The sequence below is a fragment of the Montipora foliosa genome, chromosome 2 (genome assembly GCF_036669935.1).
Source record: "Montipora foliosa isolate CH-2021 chromosome 2, ASM3666993v2, whole genome shotgun sequence".
Classification (NCBI taxonomy): Eukaryota; Metazoa; Cnidaria; class Anthozoa; order Scleractinia; family Acroporidae; genus Montipora; species Montipora foliosa.
The window spans coordinates 10,644,396-10,664,395 of record NC_090870.1 but is presented as its reverse complement, the minus strand read 5'-3'; the positions used below and the strand labels follow the sequence as shown (position 1 = coordinate 10,664,395).

The 20,000-nt window shown below is 38.5% G+C and overlaps 2 protein-coding genes across 5 annotated transcripts in view; one reads left to right on the top strand and one right to left on the bottom strand.

Annotated features, from left to right (window-relative positions):
• LOC137992396 (trichohyalin-like) overlaps positions 1-9,971 on the bottom strand; it is a 15,709-nt gene extending 5,738 nt beyond the window's left edge. Inside the window, exons 1-4 of the mRNA XM_068837726.1 lie at positions 9,750-9,971; positions 5,620-6,448; positions 4,037-4,556; positions 1-2,479 (exon numbers count right to left, since the gene is read on the bottom strand). The exon at positions 1-2,479 is cut by the window's left edge and continues 5,738 nt beyond it. Coding sequence (XP_068693827.1) covers positions 1-2,479; positions 4,037-4,556; positions 5,620-6,448; positions 9,750-9,824 — 3,903 coding nt within the window. The 5' untranslated portion in view covers positions 9,825-9,971. The remainder of the gene's footprint in view (positions 2,480-4,036; positions 4,557-5,619; positions 6,449-9,749) is intronic.
• A 2,798-nt stretch (positions 9,972-12,769) lies between these two features.
• Positions 12,770-20,000, top strand: part of LOC137992391 (GPI mannosyltransferase 3-like) — an 8,381-nt gene continuing 1,150 nt past the window's right edge. Inside the window, exons 1-5 of one of the 4 annotated variants that reach the window (XM_068837720.1) lie at positions 12,770-14,942; positions 15,940-16,068; positions 17,145-17,486; positions 18,251-18,443; positions 19,418-19,456. In XM_068837720.1, coding sequence (XP_068693821.1) covers positions 14,308-14,942; positions 15,940-16,068; positions 17,145-17,486; positions 18,251-18,443; positions 19,418-19,456 — 1,338 coding nt within the window. In that variant the 5' untranslated portion in view covers positions 12,770-14,307. Of the gene's footprint in view, positions 15,204-15,939; positions 16,069-17,144; positions 17,487-18,250; positions 18,444-19,417; positions 19,457-20,000 lie in introns of all 4 variants that reach the window. The other 3 variants (XM_068837719.1, XM_068837718.1, XM_068837721.1) reach the window with 3 other exon arrangements.

The window sequence follows — 20,000 nt, the reverse complement described above, 5'->3', positions numbered from 1 at the left end:
CTGTTTCCGCTTGGACTCGGAATTTTCACGGTTGAAATCGACTTCACTCGATTCTCCGGAAACAATGACAAAAGCTCTAGTATCTGCTGCCTGATCGACACCACTCGTGGATTTTCCTTCGCTTTCCCTCTTGTCGTGTTCTCTTACCAGTATTTTCACAAGATCAGCATCAAATGTCAAGTTAACAAAATCAGTTAGAGCTTTATGTTCGGGTACTGTTGTTAATTCCGACTTTCTAATCCTCAAATTCGACTTCTCTTTTCCTCTCTGTTCGTTGCCGAGTTTTTCCAACTCCTTCATCGATGTTACCGTATCTTCCTTTCCATTCTCCGATACGGTATTTCCGGGCCCGTTCGGGCCCAGCTCTACCTCTTCCTTGTCTTCTCCGGAACTCTTCATATGTCTTGGATCTTCGTCATTTCGTTCCGCATGATAGTCCTCGTTTGATTCCAGATTTTCTCCGTACCTCTTAAACAGCCTTTCTGGAATTAAACTTCGCAAGTAAGTCTTTTGCGTTTCTAACGTCTTTTTATGAACACTTGACAACCACTCCTTGACGTTCGCTAAATGGGATTTATGACCTTCGTCTTTAACTTCAGTACTTTCCGACCCGGCCTTTCTACGAAATAGTGATTGCTCCAGTAAACCTCTCCAATAAGCCCTCTGTTTTTCTAACGTCTTCTTGTGAACACTAGAAAACCACTGTTTGACATTTTCAAACTGCTTCCCAAAGAAGTAACCTCGGTCACTTTCTTTTCGAGCGCCGTCTCTCTCGGCGTCATCACCTTGTTTCATATTCTCTGCTGTTTTCTCCTTCTCGTGCAATCCAAATTCACCTTTCCTTCTCCTTTTTTCTGTCTCATATTTCGCTTGTTCTCGAACAACAGCGTCATATTCTGTTTTGCGCTGTCGTTCATTTTCGGCTTCCTTAAACTTCTTCCTCGCTTTTTTTCGCTTCTTTGAGAGCTTTGCGTTTCTTCCCTTGTTCTCCTTTCGCTTTAGTTTCTTCACTTCTTTCAACCATTTCTTTAACTTTTCCCTAGCGGCCTTTCTTAACGCTTTCAAACTTCTATGCTGTTTCCGTAACTTCTCCTTTTCTTGAACAATCTCAGCTCTTAACCTTTCTACTTCTTTCGCCTTTTCTGCCTCCAACTTCTTTTTCAACTTTTTCCCTTCCTTTTCTTTCGCCAACAATTCTTTCCTTTTGTCCTCGAATTCTCCTTTCAATTTCTTTAACTTACTTTTTTCTGCCTTCAACTTCGCTGAAAATTCCTCGAGCCGTCTTTTATCGTTCTTATAAACCTTTACTTCCCATGAAAACGTCTTTTTCTCCTTTTTTAACTTCCTCCACGATCGACGTAATATGTCCTTTTTCGCTTTTATTGCTCGCCTTTCTTGTTTCAACTCTGACAACAACCGGTTTGTCTCTTTCACGCGCTCATTCATCTCCTTTTCTTTCTTCTTCAGCTCTCGCCGTTGGATCCTGTGCTTGCGAATTTCTTCGCCACGAAACTGGGTTAGATTTCGAAGAATTCCTTTTTGTTTCCTGAGTAACAGCTGTTGCGACTGCGCCGACGTGTTGATGCCATCATTTTGCGCCTCCAAGATTTTTCTCGGCTTCAAAACTCTAGGAGGTGCATCCAAACTTTCCCAAGCACACCTACGAGAAGTGAAGTAGCCTTGGTAGGATTTAACTTGTTGATCTTTTCTATACTTAATTTTGTTATTCTTTGACGTTAATTTTGGTTCCACGACTAAAACGTTCGAGTCTTCCCTTTTTGGTGTTTCGGATGCAGTCTCTACCGAATAAATATTGACGGAAGTTTTCTTCGGCGCTGGGTTGACCAAGAGCTCGGATTGTTTCCTCTTTTCGAGATTATTATCCTCCAACAAAGTCGGAGCCTTGTCGCTCGTTCCGAGCCAAGGAGAAAAGAAATCTTGAGAAGATCGAAGACCATGCAAACGATCTTTGTTCATTTCGTTTGTATCCTGAAGTTGATTCACAGACCGTTCTTTGTTGCCTCGGTGCAAAGACTCGCTCGCTTCTCCTCCTTCAGGAATTTTAACACGAGTTTCTCGTTCGGTAACGTCCACTTCGGATGCAATGTTCGCAAAAACTGGTGAAAGCAAAGAAGAGACCTCCTTGTGTTGCGACAACGATGTTAAAGAACGTTCTTGAAAAAGCAACGACACATCTGTCCTCTTATTTCTGTTTCCAGATGCGCAATTTTGGTTCTTTGAAGAACTATCAACCTCTTCCCCATTTGATACCGACTGCGAATCTTTGGTCCAGCGGTTTATAAACTCGCTCCAAGCCTTGTCACGAATGCGCGCTGCTTTCAGCGTTTTTGGCTCCACTTCATCGCGGGCGGTCACCTCTTTCGGTTTTTCATCAATTTCGGAGACTTTTTTGCTATCGTTTAAACCCGGATTTCTTTCTGCATTCTTTCGCCAGCGACTGAGGAAATCTCTCCAATACCTGTCACGTGACAAATGAGACCACATGCATGAGAAAACGGCGTGTAGACCAAACGCCTACCTCACCTCATACGACTCGCCCATCTTAAATTTTTCACAAGTAACCCTAATGACTGAATTAACTCAAGGGACGAGAATGAACAGCAATCCGGTTTATTAGAAATAAAGTGCTTGGAAACCTAATCTTCATTCACTTCTCCGAGGGCGTGGACAATAGATCACAAATCTTGGGTGGTAGAAAGCACGCTTCACCAAAGGGTAAAGCCTGAAAGGAATTTAATAATATTTAGTTCCCAGCCAAAGCAAAAGAAACTGCAAAGGCGTCCGCAAGCGAGGAAAGAAACAACGTCGCGGAAACATTGTTGCAAAAGCAAATGTTTCCCCGTCTGCGACCCCAGGAAACATTTTGCTTCCTTAACAAATGTTTCCTCGTTTGCGCGCCGAGGAAACATTTCGGGAAACAATGTTACCAAAACAACGTTTACTCGATTACGGGCGCCCTAAGGACGGTGCCTCCTAATTCAAAGGTATTTTTGCCGCGGTCTATGATTATGCAGCAAATGTAGATCTTAACAAGTGTTATTGAAATCCAAAAAGAAACTTGGGGGTACCCACGCATTTTTCAAAGATAATTGATGAATAGTATTTGTAAAAAGCTTTAAAATACAAAGCAATGTGTGGCCTTCTTTCTCAAATTGAAACTTAATAATCTCTCAAAAATGCATGGTTAGCCCCAATTTTCTTTTTGGATACCAAGAGTAATTACTAACATCTACTTTCTCCCGGTAGTTTTAAACCGCGCAAAAATATCCGTGTATTGATAAGTATCACCAATAGGAAACCCGAGTATCTCGAGATGCGCAGAACGTATGCGCAATAACAATAGAAGGCACCGTCCTTAAAAGAGGTGTTAAATAATCCAACAGTGAATTTACCCGTTTTCCACTGCAAAATAATAATTAATAATTTCCAAAGTCACTTGGCAAGGTGTTATGAGTAACAGTCTCGCAAAGAACAAAGGAAGCCCCCTTCCCCGCCTTAAAGGTAGGATGGGGAGCAGAAGGGGGAAAAGCCGAGGTTTCATTTCCTATTTCTCATCAGTTCTTCCCTTATATAGGTTGACTTTGGTTGCATCATTGTTATCCAATTTTCATGGTTTCCTATTATAAAGTTATTTGACTATGGTGATGCCTGTGGTCAGGTGATTCAAATAATAAGTAACAGAGTGGCTTTGCTAATTTCATGACTCAAGCTGTCACAAAAAATATAGCCTCAAGGCTGCTGCCTAACGGTCGCCCGGTCGCCTGAGGCGCCTTATTTGCGAGCGCAGGTGACCAAATTTCTGAACAAGTAGCCCGAATGGGCGCCTTACTTGATACATCCTCACTTTCTCGTAAATTTGATCCCAGCTGGAATTAACTAATACTGGGCTCTTGAAAAAATGACTTGGGCTACTAACTTTTAATGTTGGAAGCCCGAAGGGCTCCCGGAAGATTTTCTTAGGTGGCAGCCTTGAGCCTTCTTGCAGATTAAATGTACAGGCTTTCCAAAAACGCACCTGTCAAATTTGATATCACTAGTAGCCTCAACCTGGTGCAATTTTGTGTTCTCATTCATACGTCGCCACAAATCAGCAATGTGTTTTTCATGCAAGTAAAGTTGTTCCATGTGCTCCAACTGTAGCTGCAAAGCTTTGTTCCATTCATTGCCGCCTCCCCCTTTAGATTTTTCCTCCTCATACCTAAGTCGCCAGAACCAAGACATTAGTTTACTTGTGCGTAGACGCTGCTTCATACTTTCATGCAAACTCATAAGTTTGAAATGCCTTTGTTGAAGTTTTTCATGCAAAGCTTTGGTGTCAAACAGGTCTCCTGGCTGACGTTCGGCATCCTGTTCTCTCTGTCGATCGAGATGATCTTCTACTTTCCACATTGTCAACTGGTCCAGAAAATCAAGTGAAATTTCATCTAATGGCTCCATCGTTTCTGAGGGCAGTGGAAATGAAGATGTTTTGGGTCCAGGCCTTTTGATGTTCCCAGATGCCTTCAAGTCCTGGCTACCAATGTACAAACTCATTCCTACAAAAATAAAAAAAGAACAAGTGTCAAATTAGCTGAGGAGCCAGAAAAGGAAGAGAACATAAAGGTTGATATGCTGCAAGCAGACACAAGTTGGTGCCCAGTTTGTTCAAATCTTAAAGTGCCACTACGATGAAAATTTTGCATGTCCTTTCTTCTTTAGATTTTGAAAATAGACGTACTAAATAGGTATCATGCAAATTTTTAACTCAAAATTCCCACGAAAAGTATGATTATTGTAACGTAGTTTTTCGGTTTTCGCTGTCCGCCATTACTCAAACGGCAAATGACCGTGAGCAAGGAAAAGGGTTGGGTCTAGCTGGATCGCCTGGGGTCTGACATCATATGCACAACACTCAAAATAAACACGGCTAATTTCCCATGCTGTCTATGAGATGTGAGAGATCACCAGCGAGTTGCTTTCTGCTGATATTATATACATTACTCCTTGATCGACTTGTTCGCTTTGTCAAACGCCCAGGAAGCGATGCGTGTATGACGTCACGAGCCAAGTCTTGCGTGAAGACCGCTTACAAAATAATCGGAGGCTTCTCCAATGCCGTCCGAGTAATGGCGGACAGATTTTTAGCGGTTTTTGGCTGGCTATTTCCCGACTTATCTCACAATATCACATATTGACTTAATTGACGTTGAAAAAATTAGAAAAGAAAACCCAAAAATTTTCATCATAGTGGCACTTTAAGAAACAATATTATTACAACAAAACCCCCACTTCATTTAAACTAAGCAAATGAGCAAACGAACAAACCCATTACATTAAACAAATTTTTAGTGTTATTTAAAGGGCAACCACTCTTTACCAAAGGGAAACCCATGTCATCTATCCCTGTACCCCTCAGTTATTGGCAGGTACAAAACACAGGTAACTTGTTTTACCAAATTAACACAGGAAGAATCCTAAACATTCGTTTAAGGTAACCTTAGGCCTAATGTTAGCATTGATAAATGGTTAAGGGTTTTTTTGGAGAACTGTATGGGTAAAACAATAACCTGTAACCTGTATTTTGTACCTGCCCTTCAGTTGCATAAAAATCAATCTTACCGTATCCAATAAAGAAACCGAGAGCTGTTGTCACACCAAGGAGAGCAAACAAAGTTGGAACATCTAGAAACATGGGACTTGCATCACATGTACCAACAGTTGTGACAACATTATCATTCTTATCGGCTTTCGCATTCCTGTCTTCGTTGTCATTACTGCAGGCAGCGGCAACGCCAGAATGTTCTTCCTCCTCATTAGCATCTTCATCCAAATCAGTCTGATTAAAGAGATCACTGTCAAAAGAAAACACGCTAGATCTGGATTCACCCATCACTCCAGAGGGTTCATGACTTAGGCTAACAAAGTCCCCACCGAGATCTTCCTCTGGGATCGGCTCGACGTCATTGTCATCTTCCAAGCTTTTAGATTCAACAGGAAATGACAAAGAACCACTTTCCGAGAGTTGAGGAAGCTCTTGCCAAGCATCAGCAGTTTGGGAGGAGATGTCAGAGGATGGATCATTTCCTTGAATACATTCAGATGAAAGTGAATCCTCAGCAGAAATACCACCTACAAAACCGCTACTCTCATTTGGACAGAAGTGATTGGAAATTATCATCATCCCATCAGACGCAGCACAATTGCAATCATCTTCTTTGCCCTTCAAAACCTTGCTGTTGTCCTGCAGGTTTTGGACAAGACATACACCTTCCTCAGCTTGGAGCCGGACTGGATCTACTGCTGATGGTGATTGACACTGAAATGCACTTAGAACTTCAAACTCAGGCTCGCTCTCACTGTCATCTCTGGGTTTCAATTCAGTTTGGGAAACTAGAGCATCATTTTTTGTTGAAGGTGACTTGCAGTAAGAAACAGAGTTCTTTCTTGCCTGAAAAAAGAGTTCAAAGTGACACAAAATTCACTTTTTTTCCTAGTCTAAGACAATGCAACATAACACCTCAAAGCTAGACTTATAGGAGTTCCCTTAGATTCAGTCAAGCTTTTAGCTTCTATAAAGAAAGCGAGCTAAACAAGTGACATGACTTATGGAAGGAGGCTTGATCAACTAACTAGTACTGCAAGCTGCCGTAACTGATTTTCCTTCCAAGACTGCCACTTATACATTTTACTCTTATGTCAGATGATTTAACGTCAGGCTCAAAATTGTTTCTGCTTTTTTTACACATTCAAATAAAATATTCTGTAGCATTTCTTTTTAGCATTTGTTAGCATTCCCACTATTTTTAGCATTAAAGCAGTTTGTATTTTTATAATATCTTTTATATTGATTGTAATCTAACTTGAAAGCCATGATGGATTTCTTTTTATTCTTTTTTATTCTTGTTAATGCATTGAGGCAATGCATAATGCATTCTAAAAACTGGAATAATAATAATAATAATAATAATAATAATAATTATTATTATTATTATTATTATTATTATTCTGCCCTTAAATATAGTTAGGGTAATCATACCAAGACGAAATTTGGCCATTATACATTTTTCACAAATCACATTTTCTTCCAAAATACCATTACCATGGCAATGATATAAGGCATTTCCTTTAAAATCAGCGGAAGTTGTCTTTTTTGAAAAAACGGGACAGCAAAATCTTCCCATACAGCGTTACCTGATAGTGCAAGAAATAATCTCTGAGATACTTAAAATTGAAAGAAATTTGTAGGCCAGTTTTATGGAAAAATCAGTTTTCTTACATTTCAAAGAAATTAATTCCAAACGGATTGAATTTAACATGCAAAAATGAAAACACTTTACTGTCCAGAAGCAGAAATATAATCGAGTGAAGTTGCACAAATCAAGAAAAATGAGGGGGTTACAAGATCAGCATTACGTATGCATCACCCTCTCAATCGCATCTGTGCGCATGTGGAACTACAAACAAAAACGGATTTCCGTGACCATTAAAAGCAGTTTGTGCAAAATTTTTGTAATTCTTGTGAATAGGAGATGTATTAAGAATTAGATGAAAAATGTGCGAAATCAGTGGTAAAGTTATTATCTATGGTCACCCATTTTGATTCATGAGCTGATGAGCAGCTGAAGTATTGTGTGTGGCTTACACACAAGTGCTCTGCTGAAAACCCTTTCAAGCCTCCTTAACTTGTCAATGGGTGACCCCCTAAATGTGAAACGGTTACCCCTGGTAACACGAATGTTCCCACAAAACTAATGCCTTTTTGCGTATCAGGGTTCTAAATTGTGACCAATAATTATTGCAATACAGTCGCATTTGCTACTTAATTTCCATTTGCAACTAAGATATCAGGAGCAGTCGCAAATTTACAACTAGTTTTCACCTTTGCTATTACAAAATTAATGGTTAGCATTTGCCACCATGCAATTTTGATAAAAATAAAGAAAAAATGAATCAAGAGTTTTTGTTTGTCTGAAGACATGGGGCAAATTCATAGAGACATTTAGGTGTGATGTTACATACACATTGTCGCCATTCCCTCTATCATACGCCATTTTCAGCGGTTTGTTTGGATATGTACTGCAAGCTTATATTTTGTTTTCAAAATGTTAAACATTACTGGCAACATTTCATACACTGTGCGACTAAAATTCTCAAATTTGTGACTAAATTTTCTTATCTTGTCTTGAGCTAGAGACAGGCATGGTTCTTTCCCTGAGATGCCGACACAAACTGCTTTACGGTGCAAAACATCTCTCTGAAGTGGAACTCAAAGAACATGTAACCTCAGGGATAAGTCCATCCCTCTTACTAGCTTGACAAGGGGATGAACAACTTTTAGCACCTTTTTGGCTTGTTAGAAGCAAAATCGAAATAATTTAATTAATGTGAATATTTTATGGTGCTGAAATTTGTAACTGCCATTAATAATAGTACCTTTCCAATAATTTGGTGAATTTTCAAACAATCTGCTGACACCAAGGTTACATGGTGCAATGTACAAATGCTGGTGAATGAACAAAAGAAGCTAAGGAGAGATCTTCTCTTTTCATCTACCAACATAGTGGGAATGACTACCTGGGTTCTTGTCTCGAAGTTCCTCTTGGAGATATATTTTTTTTGGTTAAAATTTAAAAAACGATCTCTGGCTAAAATGATTAAAAACTACGAGCTTTTGACTGCCCAAACTGCAGTCTTCGACGGGTAAAATGAATGATAAGAAATCAATGAGAAAATTTAAATAAAAACGTACATTGCAAAATGATGAGAATGTAGAAAATTATGAATATTTGTTAAAAAGAATGTTGTATTGTCCAGGTAAAGGGCACGAATTGTTATCTGCGTTAGGTGTCACTGTGGTATGCCACGCTTCTAATGTTTTTCTCGTTCTAAAAGTGTTCTAAAAGCTCGTAGTTTTTAATCATTTTAGCCAGAGATCGTTTTTTAAATTTTAACTGTTTCATCCTGGCTGCGGCCCTTCAATATTTTCACATATTTTTTTTAGTATTGAAACCAAAGCTCTAACATTGCATTAATTGACATAATTATTATTTCTTATATAATTATCATTATTATTATTTGTCTGATGACCAGAAAAACACAAATATAAATATTTCAGACATGCAGAAAAATGAGACATTTCTAATAATTATTATTATGCTGGATTTCAAAGTCCATGTGGTGATGGATTTCAAAGTCCACGTGGTGAAAGCGTTCTATAATTGATTATACTTAGTAAATTGGCTTTCACACACCACATCATGTGCGATTCCCATTTTCCGTTTTGGACCGCTTACCTAACCAACGGTGACGAATGACAGAAACCTGTTCATCACGTGATCACAAAGTGTTTGGAAGATGTAAATTAAAATCGCTTGGGTACAATTGTAAACACGAAACAAACACGGCTGCCAACTTAAAAATTATATAAATACAAGTTCACTTCCACATGAATCAATAAGGTCACAGCTTTTGCATCCCCTTATTTCACAGTATGCACCTCAACTATGCACAACGCTGGACTATCGACAAGGGTCTGTAACAACAGCTGAAATAAATATTGCAAATTGGCGAAGAATATCTTCAACTTCTGCCAATTATTTACTTATAATTTGCCAATTTCATTGGACACGAAATACCTAAGGCTCTTTTTTCGCTAATCCAAGGTGAAAAAAATTAACGCTCTCATAATTAAAAAAAAACAGAGGTTCAATGCCTTTAAAAAGACGACAACTTAAGTTTCTTATGCACACCTGAATGTCAATTTTCCCATCTCTATCGACAAAAGTCCAGTCTTTTTCAAAATCGTCTGACGCTGTGGAGGCCATCTCTTCCGTGGGAAAGCAATCACATAGCTATCAACGAATGAAAATTGTCGAAATCCCGCCTGTTTCTGGCTAAAACTCACACGACAATGTTTTGGATGTGTTCATCAAGGCGTCAATGTTTTGCTCGTCGAATAGATCACGTGGTCTAAACTAACCAATAAGAGATTCTACTGAATAAAAATTTGCCCACCTCAAATAAGAACGAACCAATCAACGATAAAATCGAAGTAAACAAATATTTCGCGGACATGAGCTACGCCGTATCGAATGATGCAATCAAAACAAAACTCCGAAGGAAAAATTCGTTAGTCGCCACGTAAGCTGCAGACTGTGGAGTGATTTAGAGCGTGAAAATCGTCGGAACATTTCATGCAAAGTTCCATGCACCTGAGGTTGCCTCTTCATTGGTTTAAATTGTTCAAACATAAAATTCTTGTGGGTGTGAAATTGGAATGTTTTTATTATTTTAAACGCCGCTGAATTTATTAATTTTTAATCTTCATGTTTGTTGAAGAGTTGTTGCTGGTGCCGATTTAATAATTGCAAATTGCAGGCAGTTTGTCCCGTATGCCTTTTGCTAGCTGGTTGCTCGAAGCACCATGCTGCATGGTTAGCGCTAACCAGGCTTTGAACAATCAACTCAATCATGCCGTTCATTAAAAAAGATATCTGTGCCTTTTAGTTATAGCAATTTCCCGCATTTTGCAGCTATTACAGCGGAAGGAAATTTTAATAAAATTCAAGAACTTTCTTAGAAATCAGAGGTGTACCATTTACTTCTTGATTCTACATGTACCGTGAACTTCAGCTTTTATTAACTTGCCAGATCTGAGGTGAAATCCTTATCGATGCCTTTCCTATTTCCTGCCATAATCCGAAAGGGGGGGGGGGGGGGAGGTTCTCCCTATAATGGCCTATACGGGAGGGATCCGCTTGAAAGGGGACCCTTTTTCACGCTTCAGGTATATGAAAGGGTAGGGATTTTACGAGTCAAAGTTTATGAAAGGGTGGGGAAATCTGTCATTTAGGTATTTAAGGATGGTGCCTAGTATTGTTATTGCACATACGTTCTGCGCATGCTTATTAATACAGGGATATTTTTGCGCGCTTCAAAACTATGCGGAGAAAGCAGAACTTAGCAAGTGCTCTTGGTATCCAAACAGAAAATTGGCGGTATTAACCACGCATTTTTCAGAGATAATCAAGCGTGGCTACCCCCAATTTTCTTTTTGGATTTCAATAATACTTGTTAAGATCTACTTTTCCCGCATATTCAGTAAACCACGCAAAAATACCTTTGAATTAGTATACACCGTCCTTAAAAGGGCCTTTCATTAAAATATTTCAAACACACGTACCTTTAATATGACCGAGGGCTAGAGAGGGGATGCAGTGTTCTAGGTTTGTGAAAGGGGTACCATCCATTTGTCAATGGAAGGTATATGGAAGGGCTATTTTTCTTTCAAAAATGGTATATAATAGGGTAAGGGGTAGGACCTTAGGGCGGAGCCTCCCAGTACTAATTTTTTTTTTAGTACTCCCTCCCTCCGGGCCATAATCACAAGGTGGAATGACTTCAATGACATTCAATGGCTGATTTCAATTTACCTTGGTGATGCCTATTTTTAATGTTCTGCCAACGGTCGCTGTAAACATTATTGGTATGAGTAAAAAGAAAAACCTAACTTGAAGGTTGAACTTCAGAGTCCACTGATAGAATGAAAATTATGTGCAGAAAATCCCTGTGCAGCCTGTCTCTGTACTTGTGCAGGCCAAGGTTTGATTTCAACAAGGTAAAAAAAAAAAACAATATTTTCCTGAAAGGAAATTCTAAATATTTTGTATTCTCAAGGGGAGGAAACTGCTCCTCCACCAGGGGGCTGCCATTTTTCTCATGAACTTACGGGGCTTGCAGGGAGGGAAAAGGAATTTTCTCTGGTTCAAAATTCCCTTTAATTAAACTGTTGCCCAGCACTTACACCTTAAAATACAGCTACAATTCAATGCAAACTCCATTTTGATAAACAGTATAATGTGTCACTGATTTGCAAAAGCACGGAGGATTTGGGTAGAAATGTCTTTTGGTTAGACTGTCTACCTTTCCTTGAGGTGTAACGTTAGGAGAACACTTAAGTGATATTTCTTGAGACAAGTGATGTGAAAGTTGAGGCTAAGGATGAGGGGACGCTGTGACATTTATCACAAAGAATGTGCATTTCATTATCTTGCATTTCTGGACATTTGAGAACTGTGTTGTGTGTATTCCGTAATTAACCCATTGACACCTCAAAGGATGCGCCCAGTTGAAGAGTAAAATCATCTGGCGTTAGAATTAAATATGTGAAGTGTCACTCCTGGGGATCAATGGGTTAACTTCTCCTGTCTTTTACTGGGTCAGTAGAATTTGGACTGTGACCATATTACTGCAGCAGATGCTACTCATAGCCAGTTTTGACCAAGTGGGGTCCACCTTCCCATCAGTTAAGCATACAAAAGAGATAAGAGTATCAGATCAGGTGAGTAAACTCTCTTTAACCCTAACAGTTAACATTTCTGCACCTCCACATTTTTTTCTAACCCCTGTTCTTTGTATTAATTTGGAAAATAGTAACTGGAAATAAAGATGGTGGGTCTCAAACACAGGTCACATTCCACAGGTCACTCATTGCAGGTCATTGTTTTACCTTTTTGAAAGTAACCCAAAACCCTCAATTTGGCTAACCCTAGGCCTAAAAACCAACCTTAGGCCTAGGGTTAGCCAAATTGAGGGTTTTGGTTACTTTCCAAAAAGTAAAACAATGACCTGCAGCGAGTGACCTGTGTTTTAGACCAGCCGAAATAAAGAAACTTGAAGATACCTCTCCTAGCAGGGAAAGAGGCAACAAACCAAAAAGCTGGAAAGAAACAGACTATGAGTAATGTAAGTTTGGTACATTAAAGACAAATTTTCAAACTAAGTAAATTTGAAAGCTTTGTTTGTTGCAAAAGTTGATCTGTTGGCACCGCAACTTGGCTTTAACAAGACCACTAAACTACTCAGTCAACTTTATTTTAGAAAAAAAATCTCAGAGTTACATGACTTGGAAACACCATCAGTTAGATATACTTGAACAAGAAATTCAGGTTAATGAATGGGGTAAATGTAGCCTTGCTCAGCAACATTTCAGGATTGGAAATAATATATTACCATTTGTCACTTCATTTATGACAGTGTAACTTCCATTTGGAGAGTACAACTTGAAAAATATTACAGAAAATGCATATGAAGTGATTCCTCTAGACCACACTTTGCTTTTTTTTTTTGCAAAGGGTTGCTTCTCTTGTTCCCATTGTCTTGAATTTTTTAGCCTGGTCTTTAATTAACAATAATATTATTCACCGAAGGTAAAGTGAACATTGGTGAATAAAAACTGAGACAAACTCAAGGTTTTTATTCACTGATATTCACCAAGACTGACGTGAATAATAATTTTTTAGTGATTATTTGAAAAATATGCATTTTCTTGGTCTGTCTCCTCGACTAAACAGCCTGCAGGTATTTTGAAAAAACTGCTTAACTGATTACAGTAATAATCACCTCAACAGCAACCAATCAGCATAGAGAATTTTCAATAATCACCTATGTAATTATAAATCGATATTACTGTTTCCTGTGGATAATGAACTACTCTTTAAATCTAGCAACTCAAATGCACAGTTACTTGGTAATCAAAAGTCAACTTCGTTAAAATGAATTACACATTTTTTGGGGAGAGTGATGCAATATCTTGCAAAGAACACAAGGCTCAAATGAACCGCCATCAATCTGTCCCAAAGTAGAGCTGCCCCACCTCTACAGCACAGTGACTCAGTCGGCTTTTCAAGCAAGTTCAAATCTCGGCACACTGCTTAAAAACAGGCGTTAAAAGTGCAGCGCATCATCCTGAGGCTTAAGAGGATTTTTTTCCACGAAGTAGTAACAAGACTTCACGAGCGCTTTTCAAGGGTTACTCGTTCAGATGGTGACCGTTACTGGATCCTGTTAACGGAACTTAACGTGATCACCCAGTTTTCCACACACTTCAATCATCACATCAATCATCAACCTGCTCTTTAAAACGATCTCAAACGGGAGATTAATTCACTGTCATTATGCCTCATCCTCTTTTCCTTTTATCCGTATAAGAAGCGGCCCGCTTATATCTTTTTTCTTTGACGATGAAGTTGTGGCAGAGCTTGCATCAAAAACATCCCCAGCGTTTTCCTCATTCTTTGGATTCCGTTTGCCGAAATATTTTTCCAGGAGGGGCTTGTAAATGTACACTCCGCTCACAACTCCCACTAAGGTCACAAAGAATAGTTGATGCAAGGGAATTCTCTTCACTAGAGAAAGCACCATTTTCTGTATAGTCAAAAATTAGTAGGCATTGCTCGCACGGCGGTGTGAAGACTGAGTTCCACAACGAAGAACGCCTTTCAGATTTCGACAAGATCCTCTTTCAAAATGGCAGTCGAAGAAAGTGGAAATCGTGCTGTTAGGAGACGAAATAGACAGCAAATGTGCCATTTTCCCAGTATTACATCTTCTGAAGATAAATTTGGACAGTCTGGAAAACCTCTTAGTGACAGTACTGGAACAGAAAATCTCTTACTTTGCTTTCTACTGGTGTTTCGAATTTTGAATGCGTTTACCATAAAAACATTTTTCGTCCCAGACGAATTCTGGCAGGGACCAGAAATTGCGCACAGACTCGTGTTTGGGTATGGATATTTGACATGGGAATGGAAAGAAGGCCTAAGAGGATGGACAGTGCCGTTAATTTATGCAACTGGATACAAGTTATTGGCGTGTCTTGGTCTCGACTCTTCAACTACCATCGGTGTAGCTCCAAGAATTATTCAATCAATATTAGCCTCCTTTGGAGATTTGTTTCTTTACAAACTAGCCGTACAAAGGTTCGGTCGTCAAACTGGTGCATGGGCGCTTATCTGCCATTTGCTCTCATGGTTCACATTTTACAGTGTGCCAAGAACTTTGACAAATTCTTTGGAAACTGTCTTCACTACTATTGCGTTGTATTACTGGCCTCACAGCGCCAAAGAGGAAGTAAATACTAAAAGAATCATCAAAGCTCTGGGGTTTGCTGCCTTTTCATGCATTTTAAGACCAACAGCAGCCATAGTCTGGATGCCACTGGGATCACAGTATTTGTTTTTAACTCTGCGTAGATTGAGATTTGTACTAAAATGCCTCTTACCAGTCGGGTGTCTGGCCATTGTGTGGTCGCTGGTCTTAAATAGTTGGCTTTACAAGAGGTTGACATTTGTAGAACTCAACTTTGTCAAGTTCAATGTTGTTAATGATATGGCAACATTCTATGGAAGTCACACATGGCACTGGTGAGGTATTTATTTGTATCACTTTTTCCCTTACCAGAAATCAGAATCCTTACAGATGTTGTGGGGAGGGTAGAGAGATCCCTACTTTGGGAAGATCGTAGAAGATTTTTATGCCTGGTGCAGAATTTTTCTTTACATGTATATACCTGGTAGTTTACTTCAAAAAGGTTGATTTTCCCAAGTGCTAGATTTTCTTTCCAGTGAGGGGATTGTCCTTGCTAAAAGACAGGAAATGGTATATGATTCCAAGCACCAAACAATGGTAGACTATGCATACTCTGAAGATTGAACTACAGTGTTCTCCGATTAGAAAAAAAAAACTTGGCCTCATTCTGGTATGTAGCTAGCGGCTGCACTTCACCACCATTTACCTCTCGCAATCACAGACCAACAATCCTGGACAGAACGAGTCAAGACCTCTCTCCTACAGTGAATTTCAAATTTATAGAAGGTCTTCCTATCTGTACTACGTCCCTGAATATCTCTTCATTGCTAGCAGATCTAGTTAAAGTGCCTGATGCTACTTCTTACTACTTCTTATGAATGAATTAAGTGTTTGGCTGATGGCCTGGTGCTCATCCTTGTAAGACTCACAGTCACCATAGCAATAGCCAAAGAATGGGACTTTTGTATTAGGATGAACAGTAAACCCCTTCCTTTCAATGTTTCATTACTTTCTTCTTTCTGGATTTACACAGAAATTCAGCTTACACCATCCATTGTTTTTCACTTCAAGGTATTTTACTCAAGGATTTCCTGTTGTCATGTTGACTCATCTAATTCCTTTTGTTGGTGGTGTCTTGAAAGCTGCACCACATCAGCGGGCATTAGCATGGCTTATCTTGTGGATCATCTCCATCTACAGGTACAGTAGGTGTCAGTTTTATAGAGAGAAACATGACAAAAATGACAGAAATCATAAACTAGAAATGATTTTATTGCCAAACAAATGTTTATTATATGGCTATTGATATAAGACTGAGACATGTAAAATTATTTGAGCTGTAGATAGGAGCGTGTTACCATAGTTCTGGTATTGTCAGTAATGTTCATAACTGCGATGTTTGAATAGACTAACATGCTGTTGAACTGTAGTCAATATTCACTAAAATTAATTAATCAATCTTTATATATTATTTTGTTTTAATGGAGATACACTTTTAGACTAATAATAATAATAATAATAATAATAATAATAATAATAATTATTATAATTATTATTATAATTATTATTATTATTATTATTATTATTATTATCATTATTAGTTATATGTAAGGAGCAGCAAAGGCAAACTTCTAGAATTATCACTTTATGAGCTCCAACCTTTTTTTTTTGAAAAACTTGGTGCTGGACTCAAAGTCAGAATGCTGTCATTTGTAATATATGTACTGTTTAATAAACAAGCAGGGTTTTAGACCATGACCTGCTAGTTTATTGAATGGCTTCAAGAACATTCCACAAAAAGCGTATCCATTCGGAGTCTGAACAGATTGTGAGAGGAGAACATTAATTTTAATAGCATACAAGAAAACAAGCTATGCCTTATTACTATGCTTTATATAATAAAAATAAAGAAGTCTTGCCTGTGGTCTTTTCTGTTGCAAAGCACACAGAAAGTAGCACGAAAGAGGAAGGAAAAACATGAGACGTAGTTGAGTGTTTTCCCTACTTCTTAAGTGCTTTGCAACAGAACAGATCACAGGCAAGGCTTATTTATTTGTTTTATGATAAAGAATTTCTTAATTTTATCATGCATTCAGCTGAAATTTTCAGAAAACTTTATTCTCCAAATCCTACGAGTGGAGTCAGTGACTTTTTGAAGAATAATGTTATTATTAGGGTCTGGCTAATCTACGCTGAAAAATAATATTTCCTTTGGTTATGCTTTTAGGCCCTTTTAGTGAAGCTTATTGATTTGATTGTATCCTTATTTTTTACAGCTTTCTTGGCCATAAAGAATTCAGGTTTATTTTTCCTGTGGTCCCTTTAGCAATGTGTTATTGTGGTCTCTTTCTAAGCAAACTCTCTGGCTGTCAGTTAGAAAAAACCCAAACAGCTGATCAATGTGCTTTGAACATTTCTCAGTCTGAGTGGAAGGCGAAACTGCTAGTGCTGTTCTTAGCTGCAAGCAATGTCCCAATGGCACTGTATACCAGCACAGTTCATCAGAGGGGAACCATTGATGTTATGAATTTCATTCGAGATGAGAGCTCTAAACTGACAACTAATGATGGGATGTCAGTATTATTTCTAATGCCATGTCATTCAACACCATTCTATAGGTAATTGTGTTCAGTATTGTTAAGATGTTTTACATTTAAAGTGCTACTATGACCAAAAAAATCAACTTTTATTTTCAGAGTAAAATACTAAGTCTGGCCAGTTTAGGGGTGAATGGGTTGAAAAATGGCATATATCTTGCCAAACAAAACTGGTAATTGCCACAGATGAGGCAATGACATCAATAAACCCTTTCCTCCTAAGAATGACATTTTTATGATTTACCCTGGCTGTCTAATGCAAGAAAATTGTTATATAATTTTACATGTACTTGTCACTGGGCAGCCCCTTGGGTCTGAACAGAACCCACATTCACTAAAAAAATGTCCTCTTCAACCCTTTCCCTCTTACTGCGCCTTTCATTAACATGCTGACTGTAAAGCGTAATCGACAAATGCGTTTTTTGCTACCGTCAATCAAATGTCCGGCGGCTTCTCCCAGCTTCCGACTATGTTGACTGAACTGGGCTCCGCAATGTGGTTTGATTACTGCTCGGTCAACAGTGGTCGGAAGCTTGGAGGAGCGGCCGAACATTTGATTGACAATAGCAAAAAATGCATTTGTTGGTTGACCTTTGAATTTAGAGTCCGCGTGTTATTGTAAGTAAGAGTGACACTGATAGATCATTGTCACTCTGTCTATCGCCAGACCATTTTACTCGTCAACTGGGGGCGTCTTAGGGCGACTGAGGGGTCGATGGATTAACCAATCACGATGAAGCATTTATGAATTTATTTATCATTTCCCTTTTATTTTTGTTTATTAGTTATGTACACAGAAATATCAGTATGAGAATATTGGAGTGTCCCCCAAGTGGCGAGGAAGGTTATGTTGATGAAGCAGACCAGTTCTACTTGAATCCTTCTTCCTGGCTCCAAAAGGAGTTTGGTAACCACACTGGGCATGGAGATCCAGCTCACCTTCCCTCGCATATTGTCATGTACAACGTTCTCTCACCAGTTAGTCATTGTACTGTTTTTTAATACCTTGTTTAGTGTCTTTAACTAAGGGGACGTTAGATCAACTCTGAAACATTTTAACTTCAGTTGATTTTATTAACTCAGAATGTTTATTAACAAAAGTCTTTGAATTTGATACAGATTTCCTGGTATTTACATTAACTTTCCCTGTGTTTTTCTTTGTTGCGCAAAGAACCATTTGACACATGAACAATTACGGTAATACAAAGTTGTGGTCAAGTCCATATTGTATCTACCAAATGAATTTAATTTGGTCAAAACTTGAAAAAACTCTCAAACAATGAACTCAGTTGTTTTTTCTTTCTTCATACTAGGCACGTCTTTTCACCTTAACAAAATTAATACAGTGGATTTGTGTCATAAATAAGAAGTACCCTAGCTATTAGTAATTATGATATAATTATTGATTTTGTTGCCACGACTTGCAACAATAGGGCCGTTTATACGATAGAAAATAAGCCACGGAAGCCGTGAAAAGAACTATTTATACGAGTATAAACTCCCCGGCCAGGATAAGCCGCGGCTTGAGAAAGCCGTGAACGTAGATTTTGTACCATTTATACGGGGTGTCCGCGGCTTATTTTCTCTCGTATAAACGGCCCTAATGTTTCCTAAGCATGGCAGATGAAAGTTGCCATTGCAAAAGGAGACAAAAATTAATGTCATTTGATTGAAGGACACAGACACCCTGCTAACAGGTACCCTAGGTGCTAGTAGTTTTTTTTTCCCAAAGTATAAGAGGAAGTGACATGTTTAAGGGGGAAAAAATGGATCTTGGCTTTGAACTCAGATGTCAGAAATTTAAACCAAGAACAAGATAACACAGGGCTGGCATGAAATAGTTTACTTTACACCACCTCATAAACAAATCTGCGACATGTAGTGCAAAAGAGTATTCTCATGGTTTTCCTGCTTTCACATTTTGTTATAATCGTTCCCCTTTTTTATTCCAGGATGTTGCATTGTTTTTGGGTCAGTTTCAGTACAGTAAGGTATGTTTTTAGTGCTACTCTTCTTTATGGATGCATATCAATACTCAGCATTTGAAGTATATACAAGTACATTGTGTATAGTTATTTTCGATCTGCATATTTATTTTATAGCATTCTGATTGGCTCACTGAATCTTAGTCTCCAAAGTAGGCAATAGTGTATGTTTACCTGTATGCTTGAATGATATGATTTTGTTATCACCAAGCCAGCTCTACATGCCTTGTCTTAAATCGAATGTGAACTCATGGTACATAAGTTACCATCTTCAAGCTACCATGAACAGCTAACTTTTTTCTGTATTTTTTAATGCTTAAAACATTCAAGTTTGTTTAGACAAACATTGCTCTGTATTTTAGAGCTTTTTACAAAAATTGTTGATTAATTAATTATCTTCAAAAAAATGCATGGTTACCCCCACTTTTCTTTTTCGATTTCAGTAACACTTGTTAAGATCTGCTTTTCCCGCATATTTAGTAAACCGTGCGAGAATACCTTTGAATTAGTAGGCATCGTCCTTTAATATTATAACATTTACATACACATT